Source organism: Branchiostoma floridae, chromosome 14 (genome assembly GCF_000003815.2).
Source record: "Branchiostoma floridae strain S238N-H82 chromosome 14, Bfl_VNyyK, whole genome shotgun sequence".
NCBI classification, from domain to species: Eukaryota; Metazoa; Chordata; class Leptocardii; order Amphioxiformes; family Branchiostomatidae; genus Branchiostoma; species Branchiostoma floridae.
The window spans coordinates 6,207,444-6,224,089 of record NC_049992.1 but is presented as its reverse complement, the minus strand read 5'-3'; the positions used below and the strand labels follow the sequence as shown (position 1 = coordinate 6,224,089).

At 41.2% G+C, this 16,646-nt stretch overlaps 2 protein-coding genes across 5 annotated transcripts in view; one reads left to right on the top strand and one right to left on the bottom strand.

Moving 5' to 3' along the window:
* Window positions 1-922: 922 nt before the first annotated feature.
* On the bottom strand, window positions 923-11,561 carry LOC118430426 (probable RNA methyltransferase Y17G7B.18). Its single transcript, XM_035841286.1, has 4 exons — window positions 9,681-11,561; window positions 8,446-8,664; window positions 3,980-4,106; window positions 923-2,579 (listed from the first exon to the last, which is right to left on the bottom strand). The coding sequence occupies exons 1-4, from the start codon at window positions 11,217-11,219 to the stop codon at window positions 2,527-2,529; spliced, it is 1,938 nt and encodes a 645-aa protein (XP_035697179.1). The 5' UTR covers window positions 11,220-11,561; the 3' UTR covers window positions 923-2,526.
* Window positions 11,562-11,809: 248 nt separating this feature from the next.
* Window positions 11,810-16,646, top strand: part of LOC118430597 (zinc finger CW-type PWWP domain protein 1-like) — a 25,642-nt gene continuing 20,805 nt past the window's right edge. Inside the window, exons 1-7 of one of the 4 annotated variants that reach the window (XM_035841567.1) lie at window positions 11,810-12,098; window positions 12,477-12,639; window positions 13,415-13,507; window positions 14,446-14,592; window positions 15,088-15,173; window positions 15,553-15,628; window positions 16,470-16,550. In XM_035841567.1, coding sequence (XP_035697460.1) covers window positions 13,462-13,507; window positions 14,446-14,592; window positions 15,088-15,173; window positions 15,553-15,628; window positions 16,470-16,550 — 436 coding nt within the window. In that variant the 5' untranslated portion in view covers window positions 11,810-12,098; window positions 12,477-12,639; window positions 13,415-13,461. Of the gene's footprint in view, window positions 12,099-12,377; window positions 12,640-13,414; window positions 13,508-14,445; window positions 14,593-15,087; window positions 15,174-15,552; window positions 15,629-16,469; window positions 16,551-16,646 lie in introns of those variants that run through there. The other 3 variants (XM_035841568.1, XM_035841570.1, XM_035841569.1) reach the window with 3 other exon arrangements.

Here is a 16,646-nt window from a genome sequence, read left to right as displayed (position 1 = left end):
TATTTTATGTTCCTTCTAAAAGACGAATGCAATGCCTTACAACTTGATTATATATATGGATGACATTGAAATGCGCATCAATTTTTGTCTGTTAACCTCCCCCCCCCCCCCCCCCCCAAAAAAAAATTCGCTTCAAAATCATACAAAGAAGCTGCAAAGTGTTGTAAAAGTCGATTCCAAAGGCAAAGAATATGTGGAAGAACAAAAATAGTAATTTCTCTATATAGACCATGCCCAATCTCTTTCCATGATGCTCATATCTTTTGTTCCCAGAGAATATCATTACAGTTGTGTAAGCACTGCAGCAGGGAGTTTTCAACTTCCACACGGTTTCCTGTAAATATAGAGTGATAAGCTGGAGAAAGTATCAGCATATGATGTAATTGTTATCTATTTGGCAAGACCCTAAACTAGAGGTTATGGTTCTGTATAGCTTCTGATATGAAAGAAACCACCTCACTTATCGAAAAGAGCAGGGGTCTTTCCTAGAGTGAGTGGATCAAATAAATTTGTAGCTTGTACTGTTCAGTACAAACCTGGTGTGTTACGCCATGAGGCAGGGTATGCTATACAAAGCGGAATATGTTGTTCCATTTCTGTAGTCTTAAAACCTGAATGAAAAGCGAGCACAGTACCCATCAGGCCTTTCCAAAAACTTCAACAAATTACAAAACAGAATCTAATACTGTAAATGCATTTAAGTTCGCGGGGATTTAATTTCGCGGTAGCGGGACTTTTCGCGGTGGATTTAATTTCGTGGTTACACCATAGACTGCAGCCTAATACCACAATAGAAAAAATTTCGCGGTGGATTTAAGTTCGCGGTGAAGTGGTCACCGCGAAAACCGCGAATATTAATCCACCGCGAACATTTATGCATTTACAGTAACAGGTGCTTGAAATAACAGTCATTGAGAACTTCGACATTGGGATAGCATTCTAATTATATTGCTGTCATCTGTCACTCATCAGAGACAATAATCAATTATAGCATTTCATATCAGTACATGAATTGTACCTTCAGCAGTATCTTAATCCTCTTATTTAGCCCACACAATTACTCCAGGGCAAATATGTCGGGGTTGGTGGAAAAAGTGGTTTAATTATAAGTCAGGACGGCAGAATGTGCAGTTCAACCTGATTAGACAGGACTGCTTTTTCCACCAACCCACATATCCTTACATCACGAAGTTAACAGACTGCTGGACTTTTCTGTGATACTGTTACGGGTTTGACACTGAATTGGAGTAAAAACTATACAACTTTAGTAACATGGAATGACTTCAAATTTCTTCCTAGCAACAGTATTTTAACATCTTAGAAGCCATTCAATTTTGAACCATTGGCAGTTATTTTTTTTTGGAGAAATCCTAAAAATCCAATCAATTGGAAGATACTAGATTTTTACTTCATTGGTTTCTGAAAAGTGCATGTTTCAATTATTTCCACGCCTCCATGAAAACTTTGCACTCAAAGTTAAACTGTACCATTGATGCAAAAACAATACTTCACAGCAGTACAAGGTACAATGCCTATCTTACCAGTCATTTTTTTCTCTCAATGTTTTCTCATTGCCTACAAAAATATCTTTTTCTTTCTCCAGAAACAGAAATAAAACTTCACTTTCTGATCCATAGCTGCCATAAAAATAAACTTTTTTGTTTCCTTTCTGAATTTTGAATAGACATAACATAAAAAAACATTTCCATTGTCCTTGATTTAAAGGGGTAAGCAGACATTCTTATATATTTTTTCATTAATCTCTGGTAATTTAGGCAATGTAGAACTTCATTCTTTACTATACACATATAGCTAAGTTGCTGTATTGAAGTTTGATGCTCACTGGTCACAAGGACTTAAAACAAAAACATAAGCTACATAATTGGTAGACATTTTAATTTCTAACTGGAAGTTCATTAAGATTCAAGACTTTTGATAAAGGTTGCAACTTTTACAGAATGATTCATTCAATCATCACATATACATGTGCATGTATATATATATAGAGAGAGACCTTTGACTCTGAAATTTGGCCTGTCAATCAAAACTATCTCAACCAATAAGAGAACAGATACACCTTGGTGGGAGGAGTAATGAAATTGGTCTATCCTTAGACAAGATGAAGAATTTCCTTTTTTTACTACCTTTTATCATTCAAGTTCTTGCACAGTTAATTGTACATGGATGTTTCTTCCCCAATAACATTTCATTGAGATAAAGATGACACAGAAATGATAACATTCTATCAATCTATGTCATAAACTGATGAATCTTGTAATGGAGGTCGGTGTCTAGCAAAATCCTATTGTTCAAAAAAACAAGAAAACATAATTCTCATTACTCAACTGACAAACTGTATTTTGCTTGCAATATTCTTTGTTTTTCTTCAATATCTACAAGGCTTCAAGTAAGACAAGAAAAGAAGAAGGAAAAACTTAGACTTCGAAGGTGACTATTGTGATTTTGAATCTTAAGCTGTTTTGAATTGGATCAGTGGCAGCGCAGTCTGCAGTACTGCTCATGTTCTCATGGGGGAGCAGCCGGAGACTTGGTCAACATGTAGACTGGTCGGTGGAAACCTGGGCAAAGAAAGAAAAAGAACAGGTTAGTTTTCTCACAAGACACGCAATACAAAACAAGCAATCAGGAAAAGTTCTAATACAACAAATGTACTCAATCAATCCCTCACTCAGTCAATGACACACTCACTCACTCAATGACACCCGCTCAATGACACTCTCCTTCACTCACTCACTCACTCAATCACACACTGACACTTACTCATTCAGTCACTAACTCACTGACACCCACTCATATCCCTCACTCACTCAATCAATGACATCCGCTCAATGACTCTCCTTTACTCACTCACTCACTCACTCACTCACTCACTTAAAACTTGTAAACGGCTTAGTCCCCCCTAATCTGCAACCACTGATACCGACCACCCAAGGAGAGCATAGAGCCACGCGTTTACAACTCCGTAACTCCACGCACCTACACCTTCCTCGCTGTAGGACCCAGACGTACAGATCTACCTTCATCCCTTATGCTTCCCGACTTTGGAATGAACTGCCGCAATCAGTAAAGCAAGCCCAAAGCCTCAGTATGTTCAAGCAGAGATTACGAACCTTGAGTGCCTAATTTATATTTTAGATCACATCCTGAATGTAGATTTATTGTACTTAACGTTAATAGTTTTTAACCAATGCTCTATCTTTTCAGTGTATTAATGTAATGTTTATATGTATACGTATTGATGTGTGGATCACAAAACCAGTCTACTGCTGCCTGTGATCCGCGAGTATTGTATTGTCGCAATTCCAATAAATCAAATCAAATCAAATCAATGACACCCACTCAATGACTCCCACTTACTCACTGACACTCTCCCTCACTGACACTCACTCATTTAGACACTAACTCACTGACATCCACTGATATTCACTCACTCCCTCACTCACTCACTCAATGACTCACTCACTCACTCACTCACTCACTCACTCAATGACTCTCCTTCATTCACTCACTCACTCACTCAATCAATGACTCTCCTTCATTCACTCACTCACTCAATGACACTCACTCAATGACTCTCCTTCACTTACTAAATGACACTCACTCACTCACTGCCTCATTCAGACGCTAACTCACTGAAACCTTCTGACATTCACTCACTCACTCAATGACACTCCTTCACTCACTTATTGTTATTCACTCACTCACTCACTCAGACACTCACTCTCACTCACTCACTCACTCACTCACTCACTCACTCACTCACTCACTCACTCACTCACTCACTCCCTCAATGACACTCCCTCAATGACACTCCTTCACTCATTCACTTACTCAACGATGCTCACTCAATGACACATTTGGACACTACCTCACTGACACTTACATGTACTGACATTCATTCACTCACTCATTCACTGCCTCCCTTACTCCCCCCCTCCCTCTCTCCGTGCCCCCTCACCTTTAGACTTGTTGCGTGGCCCCTCCAGCTGTCTGCAGCTGCTGAAGCCGACCTCTGCTGACAGGAGGTAGGCCACAAACTGGTGGGGGCGGAACTGGATCTGCTTGTAGTTGGTGAAGATCCGTTCCTGTCAAGAAATAAGAAAAATCCCCCTATGAAAATGAGTACATATTCATTGTATTCCTTATAATATGGCCACAGAAAGAATTTCAAAGAAGAATTATTCAAAGAAGAATTTGTATGGCCATTGGCAATCAGTTAGCATCTAAGCTTGACCCTCTCTCCCACAGGCGAAATATTTCATCCCTGTCCCTTTTTTACCGGTACTTCCATGGCTATTGCTCCAATTATCTCTTAGTCTTACTACTTGTCCCTCTACTGAGAGCCTTTCAGGGCAACACAAGGCTCTCTTCAAAGTCACATCGCTATACTGTTCAATTGCCAGTTTCCAAGTCCTTCTACAGCAACAGTTTCTCCAATCAGGCAAAAAAGATTATTCCATGAAAGAGATTTTCATATACTTGTTACCTTTCAGTCATGGCATCAAGCATTGGTCAACACAGAAATATAGAGACAACAATTAAAGAATTCCATTGATGGAATTGAAAATACAATTGTCATTTAAATGTCCGGACAAGTGAAAAGTTAGTTCGGGCAAGTAAATCTTATATCTACTTGCCTGATACGACAAGTGAATTTATGAAAATTTCACCCCCATGAAACTCCTTTTCCGCCGTACGCCGAAAATATCGCCGTACCCGCTAAAAAATATCGCCGTACCCGCTAGGCTCGCCGTACCCGCTAAAAAATATCGCCGTACCCTAAAAATCTCGCCGTACCCGTCCCTTTCCGCCGTACGGAATAGCCGGCCACAGGGCATACCCACACGAAGGTCGCATCTAAATACCCTGTACGGCGACGATACACGGTCTCATATAGCCTATGCTATGGGAAACATTCCTGGCCACCACTCTGCGGAGTGGCGTTGTACAAATCGCGCCCAATGTTGAGAACACTTCTGCAAACTTTGGTGAGAAGCGGTCTGTAGAGAAGCGGAGATTCGGCGTAACCCGGAAGTGACAGTCGTCTGTGGTGACAAACTTGACTTGAACCCTTTTCAGCAGACGGATACTGTCAACTTTGAAGGTTGATGAAACGTTAAGTAAACTTAAACTATCCGGTCTTACAGGAACAAACGGTGACAACTATTGCCAGTTCGTTATAATAAGAAACAACAGGTAATAAACAGCAGTCTGGGCGACTGTCTCTGTTCAGGATAAATATACTAGTAGTGTCTGTTTACAGGGGTCTTGGTGGGGTATAGTAATGGAGGGTGGTGTGAGATAAAGGGCTAGTGGACTCAACCATAGTCGAATTATGTTTACTGCAATGTGTGGCGATTTGATAAGATGAGATTGTAGCACAAACATACTCTCCAACTTGACAGAGGTTAGGCTCCTTTTTCAAGTTCACCTTTTTAGGCGTCTTCAGCGAGCTTTCCATTTTTTGACCTAACACGAGACATCAAGAAAATGGTACAAAATAGAAAGCCCAATAAAAACACCTAAAAAAGTTTTAAAAAATAAACAGCCGGCGCCTAACCTCTGCTTGGAGAGTAGCACAAACATGGAATTTGTACACAATCGCAGATATTCCATTATCAGTTCAGTCACCCTCACACCTGGGTCACCACCACAAATGAGTGCAGATGGAGATCCCTACCACCAGTAAATACATATGACTCTCCACCCACCAGTGAATACATATGAAGACCCCCCAATACCAGTGAACACAGGTGAAGATCCCCCAACACCAGTAAATATTCAGTAACATATGAAGATCCCCCAACACCAGTAAATATTCAGTAACATATGAAGATCCCCCAACACCAGTGAAGACATGTGAAGATCCACCACCACCAGTGAATACAGGTGAAGATCCCCCAACACCAGTGAACACAGGTGAAGATCCCCCAACACCAGTAAATATTCAGTAACATATGAAGATCCCCCCGTGAACACCAGTGAAGTCATGTGAAGATCCACCACCACCAGTGAATACAGGTGAAGATCCCCCAACACCAGTGAAGACATGTGAAGATCCACCACCACCAGTGAATACAGGTGAAGATCCCCCAACACCAGTGAAGACATGTGAAGATCCACCACCACCAGTAAATACATGTGAAGATCCCTCACAACATACAGAAGGCCAAGACAGAAGTGCAACATTTACAGTTGAGCTTTATTTATTCATTTGCTTCTGTGTATATATTGTACAATACATTTGTATTGAGAACATTAGAGAACATCTATTTACATGCACATGTCTAAATCACTACTTTTATTTTGAGTTCTGCATATTGTACATATTGTTGCACCTTTTGTACAAATTAGCAGTCTATGTTTGCATATTAAGATAATTGATAGTCTGCTTCTTCGCTATCAGCACCAAGAAACACCATATTGAGTGACATTTGGCTTCCCATCCATTCATTCTAAATGAAAATGGAAAAAAATGGTCATCATCATTATCATAAAGCATACGAAGCCAGTATGTAGCTATATACAACACACAGGTGCCCTATTTAATATATTAAAGTCATACTAGCAATTGAGTCCAACTTTAGCCTCATTATAGAAGAGTTGCTAATGAATGTATGGTACACATTTCAGACAAGAATGTTCTCAATATGCACAGACTACTTCTTTTTCATTACTAGATTTCCTTTCTATTCTTACAATATAATGTCCTACTAGGTCTAAATCTGCAGGAGAATTAAAGATACTGAAATATATCATGAATGAATGCAAAAATGGATTTAAAGAATTTTATATTAACTGGTACAGCAGTAACAACTCAACTAAACTCATTCAGCAGGAACCAGAACTGAAACATAAACAAAGTACCATACAAAGCATTGCTTTATCTCAACTTTTCAGCGTTGCTGCAACACTACATTAGATGTAATTGTGCAAATGAAACCACAATGATTCTGTATCATATTCTGACAACATAAGATGCATAAAGTCCAACTGGACAGATAACTATGTTACCTCATGCAGATGTCAATATCATCCCACTCATATTCCTGTGACTCTGTGGAGTTAAACGTTGATGGGGGGGCCTTGAGAGTGAAACATAAGCAGCAATAAGGGTGCATTGTATAAGGTGCTAAGTAAGATATCTGTAAATAAATCAATTTAATTATCACTGCTTTACTCACCATTTGCTTCCAAAGGTAAAAATGACCGTCTTACTACAATGAGGACTTGGAAAAATCAGCAAAAATGTATATTATGGATTGCTACATTGTATTAACACTTCTCCTTATAGAGAGTCATTGTCATGATCACCAACCTCGCCTTCCACACTTAAAATGGGATATAACTTATACGTTAAATCCCTGCAATGGGAAACGTTGCAGGAACTCCCTAGCCAAATAATGAACTAAGAGGGTAGGAATAAAAGGGACACGCCATATCAGTACAATACAATACAATGAATGAAATTGTGAAATACGTAACGTTACTAAATTAATTGTCTACCGATTTCGTCCCCTTCGAAAAGCGCTGACGTTGATGCGAAACTCACTTCCGGGTTTCTCGGGCGCTCCAGACCGCTTCTCACCAAAGTTTGCAGAAGTGTTCTCAACATTGGGCGCGATTTGTACAACGCCACTCCTCAGAGTGGTGGCCAGGAATGTTTCCCATAGCATAGGCTATATGAGACCGTGTATCGTCGCCGTACAGGGTATTTAGATGCGACCTTCGTGTGGGTATGCCATGTGGCCGGCTATTCCGTACGGCGGAAAGGGACGGGTACGGCGAGATTTTTAGGGTACGGCGATATTTTTTAGCGGGTACGGCGAGCCTAGCGGGTACGGCGATATTTTTTAGCGGGTACGGCGATATTTTCGGCGTACGGCGGAAAAGGAGTTTCATGGGGGTGAATTTGTCTAACCCTGAGTAGGTCATGCAATTCTACAGTTTACTACCATTAGCGGTAGGGGTGGGTACCGGTACAGAAAATTCAGGTCCAATTATTATCCGGTTCAGGTCCAGAGGATCAGGTCCAGGTCCGGACCTGAACCTGATTCTGTATGTGAAAACATGTGAATGGACGATACTCGAAATTATGGACCATTTCGCTACAAAGAAGTATGTTTTGTGGAGTATTTGACTCCCATATTCATTCTAAAATCCTACAAGGCTAACTGCCTCTGTAAAACTTAGCGGAAATGACTATAAGGTATACTCTGCTTCGCTCTTGTTATTTTCTTCGACCGGTAAGCCCCAAAATGTGTAAATTCCTGATTACATAATCTGCTTATTTTAAGAGGTCCAACATCAGGTCCACTGATTTTTTTCTGGTCCAGTTTTTCTGGACCGGTCCAATAAGAAAAAACGGTTTTGTACCGGTACACTGTACCGGTACCCAGCCCTAATTAGTGGTGTATCAATTACCGTCAGTTTCTTCTTGCGTCCGTACGACTTCCACGGCTGGGGTTCCACGATGAAGCGCCCTCCCGGGCGGAGCTGGCGGAAGACTCGCTGGAAGGTGCGCTTCATGGCGGCATCGCCCCAGTTCAGGTGGATCCACTTTGTGAGGCTGAGGGCCAGTATCACGTCATACTCCGGCTGCTGCGACTGTACGCGCGAGTCACTGTCGGGGACGTAGTTGGCCTGGAAGATATCACAACACTTGGTTAGCACTGTGGTCATGTGGTTGAAGTTGCTGACTAAACATCTGAAGGTTCTTACTTTGAAATGAGTTACAGGCCCCAATATTGTACCCTTCCAAAAAGCAATTCTTGACATGATAATCTTTTCATCATGTTACAGATGTTTTTCTTTGATGGTATAGAAGTGCCACCTTCCAACTATATGTGGAACTACAACATGCCTCCCAATGACACTTCTAGCATGTCAAATCAGGTCAATTATTTGTCAGCCATGAAACGTCATTGAGACACTTACTAGTAACGACTTTTACATTCTTCTGCTGATACACAGTATAGTAGCAATAGATAGATAAATCATTTTTAAATGACTGTATGGTCACCTATTACGTCTATTGAAATTCTTCAAAATTGATCTAGCCTTCTGGGAAATAGCTTTGAAAATAATTTTCCCAGATTTTTCTGTCTAACATCTCTTTGCTTGGCATGTAAAAATTATTGCTTTTGTATTAACAAATACACCTGAAGGCTTAACTATAAATACCACCAGTAATTCTTCAGATACATCTATAAGTATATACTCGGGAATAAATATTTCAGCAACATTTTGCATAATTGTACGATTTTTTTTTCCATCTACAAAGTACAAGAAGTCAGTCAAAATGTCATTTGCTATAAAATGTAAAACTGTTCACTAAAACTGTTCACACAGTTTGAATTGTGCATGCGTGCGCAGCGCGATGCAATCATAAATGTGAGACATGAACATGTCTGAACATGTACTTAGCATCAGGTCTAGACGGGAACTGTTCACATGAGTTAGGGACCTTCCATTTATTCTTAACCTAGTGCATCATACACAATTTCAAATTAGAAACTGTAAATGTGGTTATTACTGCCAAAAGCAGAATGTGAATAAACTGTAACGTTGTCTTTCTTCCTTGCGAGGAAAAATTCTTCAGTGCTGCTATCTAAAATTCTACTATTGTAACTTATTTGTAAGATAAGGCTTTGACTCACCTGAGTGAAAAACACATTGTTCGGAAATTGTGTTGCCACTTGATCTCCAACAAGCCCCCCCGCTGCCATTGGACCATACTGTATCGCCATGGAAACCGGGAAGGAATCCCGCGCCTCGGGAGCAAGGTAGTGTCTAATGTTGCGCCGTGCCACGCGGATGAGATTCTGGTCTATGTCCATTCCTACTATCTTCCTCGGAGCATAGTCTCTCGCTATGCTAAGCGTTAGGTGTCCAGCGTTGCACCCAATGTCCAGAACATCCAAGTTCTTGAACCAATCTGGTCTGAAATAACTCAGGCGGACATCTTCCTCCTTAGCGGGGTTGCGGTAACCATAGTAACGGTCGTAGTTGCCATATTGGAAAACCTGGTCTTTGGGGCGAAAGTGTGGGGCCGATGGCGCCCCCTGTTCCGGTTGTTTCTTGTGCTGACTACCGACATGGTTGCCTCTGCCCTTGTCAGGAGTGCGCCGGTGCGAACGGTGCTCTTTTGTCGACGGATGGTTTTCAATGAGTAGGGCACGGGACACGATCCTCGTTGGCTCGACGCCTCTTCTTTTCTCGTGGTCTGGAGATATGACCGGAGAGACAATTTCCTCCATCGGAATCATTTCCTTCTCCCCACTTTTGGACCTACGTTTTGGAGTGTGATTTGTATCGGAGACTGGTGTAACCTGTCCATCATCTGTTCTTCCGCTGTTGTGTCGCGTCCGCTTGTGACCGTGGGAAAACGAGACGGGTGACACTTTGTCCTTTGGTGAGACTCTTTCCTTTTCCTTGTCCTTTCCTTCTGGAATATGCTCCGGACAGCCTTCTTTAGAGAAAGATTCCTTTGAGTCCATGACAAGAGGTTTACACCCTGTCGTGATCCCTTCCGTTGCTTCCTCGTCGATGTAATGTTCCGAGTCGTCCAAATCCCCCTCGCTTCTTCTCCGCCTGCGCTTGTGCCTCCTCTTTTTTCCGCTTCTTGGAGTCTGATTCAGATGCAAGGGGTCCGTGACATCACCTGGAATTATGAGGCCCACGTCGCCTACTACGGTACGGTTTGGGAGGGGAGAAGACGTCGGTGTTTTAGCATTCAGCATCCGGTTCACTTCTTCATCCTGCATGCTGTTGAGGTTGAGTGGATCGGTGATGTTCCCACCCAGCAAGAAGTCACTAGGTAGCACGATCGGCTCTGTTTCCACCGTTTTTCGTCTCCACTTCAAGTGGTGAGGCCCCCCGCGTTTGAAGTGGGACGAGCTGGCATGTCGACGTTTGAAGTGTCCTCTGCCCAAGGGCTGGTTTCTGTCCGCGTGATGATTCGCTGGCCGTACTTGGCTGGTTGCGCCATTCTTGCCATCTCTCTCCTGATTGGGCAGAAAACTTTGCCCATCTCCTCTTGCCTCTGGTGTAGATAAGCCATCTCTACCGTGATTGGCTAGTTCCTGCGACTGCCCTTCAACCTCTTCCACTACTTCAAGGAGAGTTTGCTTGCCATCCAAAATGTCCATTGAAACATTCACCTCTTGACTTGCCACGATACTTTCCGTGGCAGCCATGGTACATTCCCCGCAAGTCTGCCAAATTTGAAACTCGCGCCCTACTTGCTAATTAGCATATCCTGAATATTGAATATCCAAAAGTATGGACAAGAAAGCAAACAAGCCTAGGAGGAGGGCCCGGACTAGAGCCCAAACAACGCCCGAAATCTTCTAAATGAACGACATTCACCGAGGATTGGTGGCAAATATGTACGAAATAACGTCCCCCTAGTCCGAAAATCTGACAAAACTGGAGAGTTTGAGCCAAAATCGGAAGAAATGCGGATTTTTCCGTGCTCCCGATGTGAACACTAGACGTGGTCCAGACGTTCTGCAGACCCGAGGGCCTGCGTCATGAAAGGCCTATACACCGCAACAAAACAACAAAACCTGACATTATTTGATCTCCAATTTCGGGCTTTTTAGTGAATATAAAACATCATAAATGTCATTAAAAGCACATATGCCATTATACGATGTTCAATTTTTCTCAAATCCATCACTTATTACGTTATAGTTGCAACTTTAATATTTTCTGCATGCTTGTGGCTGCTGTCTAATTTACATACTTGTACATCTAACCTCTTGTAACCCCCAGCCCACAACATGAAAATTGTTTTGTCTTTATTATTTATTAGCTGTGTATGAATGAAATGATTTCGTTGTGAGGCACAAGTCATGATATATTTGAAAATGTAGAAATTAGTCATTTCTTGTCAAAGCTTTATCATAATGTATTTAGGGTCAGAGGGGGTCAAATTGCCAAAAATATGGCGCCGAGAAGATGTGGAATAGGCACTTGGAATGTTTTGCTCAAGATTTAATTGTTTCGCTTGGATATTGTTGATCGTGATGTATGAAAGTTAAATCATTGTGAGATATTACGACTATTCTGTGGTAAATCACCGGATTCACGTGAACCATTTTTGCATACTTTGAGCATAAAGTTACTTGTTTACGTCAAAGATACGAGACGACCCGGGCGATACCAATATTGTGAGGGGGGAACTCATATCCTCATTAACAAGGACTCCCTTTGTAATAAAAAGAATTATTCCTTCTAGAATGAGAAAATAACTTTATGTATCATTTATATCATATTTAATGTTATTTCGACGTTCTTTTCTCAATGTTTGGTGATCAACACAAGTAAGGTAATATTTCTCGGCCCTTTTTTCATATGTAGCAGTCCATCTTCTGAAAGTGAGCGGGAAATTTGACAGACGATCATTTACGTAGTTGTGCAAGGGTCGGATAATTTGTTGTCGTTTGCAGATTCGCTGGTGGTCAGAGATTTCAGAATTACGACCTGGAATCCAAAGCAAGGTGCAGAGATATCTTTTACTGATTCTTTATCGCAAGTTGACTGGGGACTGGTGAGACCGAGAGAGCAGCTGGCTATAATAGTTCAGCTCAGTAGCTGTGTTGGAAAACTGAGGTATGACTATGAGAAGTCAGTTTCTACAACTTTGTACAAGGAACTTTCTTCCACAGTGTTGAGGAAAGCTCTTTGGTTTCTACAATGTCTTTTGTTATAATCAAGGATCAAATGAATAAACCCTTTCACATAAGTCAGGACGCGTCTGCGGCAACAGAAATTCTAGGTAAAAATATATGTCGAAATGTAAGGCCTACAAAAAGTAGTCGACGGGTTTTGTTTACTTTTTGTGGGCCTAAAATGACACCCTTTGACATATTACATAGGCTAGAATTCCTGTCGCTGCACATGAGTTCTGACTTCTGTGACAGGGCTTATTGATTGATGAATTGCCTGAGTGAGTTGATAAAGACACAAGAGTAACTCTGGAGTCAAAATCAATTTTCAACAATAGAATTTGACAGAAACACCAGAAGTAGCCCTTTCACAGAGATCTGAACGTATGTACGGCGACAGGACTTCTAGGATACTATATCAAAGGTTGGACGTTTCATATAACTTAAACTTATTATCATAACGTCCTTGTGTAAAGCCACCCAAAAAAGAAGACAGTCAATGTCTCGACCATTGTTTTGATTTGCAACTGAACTGCATAACAATGTATGTCAGAGGGTTTGGCCTTTGGGCTTATTCAACCCTTACAGTGGTCACTGTCTTGTTATTACACATTTTGAGTTTGAGAAGGGTCTGAATGCCTTTTTTTGTAGCATGTTGCTTGTCCTGAATTCATTGAAAGCAAACTTTATATAATTTTTGATTCTTTATCACTATGTAGGCTAGTGTACAGTTCCCAACTTCCCACTGTAACAACCACGACACAGAATGGATTTGATCAAGCAGAAGAATTGCTTCAAGACCCCTGTAACAGGTAAGGCAAGATCTGTTTTTTATAAATCTGCTTCCACAGTTGGTTTTTACACGGCCTGATAAAAAAAATGTGTGTCACACACAGTTTTTTTTTTCTTCATAATTTGCTTTATCCATACTCGTTCTCGCATGTAATTAATATTGAAACAAACAAGAAAGGCAAGTAATGTTACTTCACCTTTATCCATAGGCCTAGGGTAATCTATATCAGTTTTATATAAAAGTAGGGTTTTGGAGATTGTTAACTTGATGGAAGGTAGTTTCACATTGCGATATCTTAAAAATGTTGACATTTGAAACCCGTCGTTGACCTGAAATCTCTTATTACCCAGCTTTTTAAAACAACGAATCTAGGTTACCCAACGGAAAAGGTGAACTAACTAGTGTTAGAGGCAGTACGCTTGCCCACCAGTTCACAAACCAATGCCACTAACCTCTAGCGGTGGGTACCAAACCGTACAAAACCAATTTTTCTTGTTGGACTGGTCCAGAAAAAATGGACCTGAAAAAAATCAGTGGGCCGGATTTTGGACCGATTAGAAAATGAACAAATTATACCAGCTGGCGTTCGCATATTTTGGGGCTTACCTGCCCATGAAAGTACTAGTAACGAGCAAAGAAGAGGAGAGTTGATCACTGTTAACAGTTATGTATGTGTGCTATTGTTTCACATATTGTTTCCGTCTGTCATTGTAGTTTTATTATTGTTTCTCATATCATTTCTTTTATCATTGTGATTGTTATATCTTATGTTGGTTACGTTGCTATGAACATATCCTGTCTGAAAGCAAAGAATAAACTAATTAAAGTTCCAAATGATTTTTCTTATCTACTCCTTCAACACAAAGAGTGCTGCAGTATTTCATCCTTAACCTGTAGCAAGTCAAAAAATTATGATGAGTAAAAGTGTGTTCAACAAGTGTTAATAACTTATTCCAGGTCCAATGCTAGATCTCAGCTCCAGCAAAGGGAGGGTGGACGATGAACAGGAAGTGCCCAGCAGCCCACAAGGAAATGAACCTTCATCTCCAGACCTGGCCGACTTAGGGCTACCAGCCTCTCCTACTGGAACCAGTACTGTGACAGGTAATGTGTGAATGGTGCAGTTCCAGAATTGTACACTAGAGGGCTCTTTAATAACACATGCACTGTGTACATGATCCATAGCAGGCAGGTGATGTAGCCCAGGCCTGGACGCTATATCGTCCAGGTTCACCCCGTTCCCCGGATCCAACTTTTGTTCCTCCGGCCTTTATTCTTGCTAGTCGGGCCGGATTCTTCCTTTCCCTACCTTCCCAATTCCCTTACCTTCTTTGGCGGGCAAAAAAAAAACTCCAGAAGCCCAAAGGTAATCCACGGCAGGACCTGAAACAACAAAGCTCTATTACAATAACCACCGGGCCGCTATCTTCTGCAGATTGTTGTTGTTGTCTGTTCCGCCTGACCCCGACGTGACCCTTAGCAGCTCATTCGTGCACTGCGGTTTCTTCAGCTTCAGTCCAGAGTTTCAATGACACTGAGGCTGAAGAAACCGCAGGACATTGAGATTAATGAGTATTTTGATTATGTCACCTTTTCCAGAAGACATGCTGGAAGAAAAGAGCCAGAAGTTAGATGATAAAGAGGAAAAAGATGCTGCAAAGGATTCAAGAGTCAGCAATCAAAAGGTAGGTTGGGCATTGAAAGTTGTGGGACCTTGGCTTAAAGGCAATGTGATAGAAATGAGACAATCTGTCAAGGCTTCAAGTGTTGTCAGGTTTAGGTGATGGCTTTTCAGTACCATGGTGGTATATTGCTTATTACGTGTATATACACATGTAGGTGCATTACCCCTTGCCAGAATATATCAGTGTACATTCTGTGAGTGGTAGATTCTGTCCAGCTACACCTTTACCATCAATTTTCCATATTGCACATTACCGAGTGTTATATTAGCTAGATGTAAGTTGGTCACAATAGAAAATATACAGAGAGGTTTGTCTGTATGTGTAAACATAAATGAATTGTTTAGTTAGTTTGCACGTTGAAAGCTTAGTTCTCTCCTAGACAGGAAAAGTGGCATCATCACTAAATCAGGAAGAGTGGGAGGACTTGTTCACAGCTGTTCTCAGCAAGCCTCCAGGTATACCATTGTATCAGAAGGTGCATGTCACCTGTTACTTACCGCCTAGACAACTTTGCAAAAAGGTTGTGTTGTTGCTGTTTGTTAGTTTTTGGTTGATTTGTTGTTTCCTGGTTTGTTTGTGACTGGGGAAAACATAAATGTTGCTGTTGATGATGATTTTATTTATCTATGGCTTAAGCTGTCAGTAGTACCTCAGACTGTGCCCCCAGAAAGAGGTGATTAAAACTAAATAAGAGTAACTCATCTTTTTGTTGTTGTTGTTGTTGGGTGGGACGACTATCTCTTTGCAGCCAAGGCCTGAATGTATTATGAGGAACTTACAATTGGTGGGGCTAAATTGCAAGGGTAGGACAAAGTAATCATGGCTGCCCGTACACTGTATGAATAAAATATGTGGTACTGTATTTGAACCTGAGCTAAGACTAGATTCCTAGTACGTAAACCTTGGACCTAAAAGAGAATGAATGTACTACTGAAAGTGGACTTAATTGTGTCAATGGGGGAGTTGATCCCAGAGTAAGTCCACCCCATTTTGCCATGTTTGAGAACTGTTGGTGTTAGTTTTGGTGGACTATTATCCAGAGTAACCAATTTAGGCAGTAAGTACATCCTCAGTCCTCCTTCAAGTAAGTCAATTTTCAGACCATTGGACTTTCTGTCGGTGAAAAGAGAACTATGGTCCATGGTAGGTCGTTTATAAGTCCAAGGTTTGCAAGGGAGTTCCAACCTCAGCTCAAACTGTTCTAGTTGAAGTTCAAAGTTGCAACTCAAAACGTCCATTCAGACTTCAAATTAGATTCATAAAATCTATATTTCAATTTATTTTTTTATTTTCTGGAAGATCCTGCCAAGGAGGCTAACCCAGTAGACATCACCTCAATAGATGACTTCGAATGTCTAGCAGTGGATGCCAAAAAAGGTACTAGTACACCCAGTTCATAGGGTAGACAGGGTTGTTTTCTAAAATTCACTTGTCCTATTGGGCAAGTACATGAAAAATTTAATGCCCGAAACA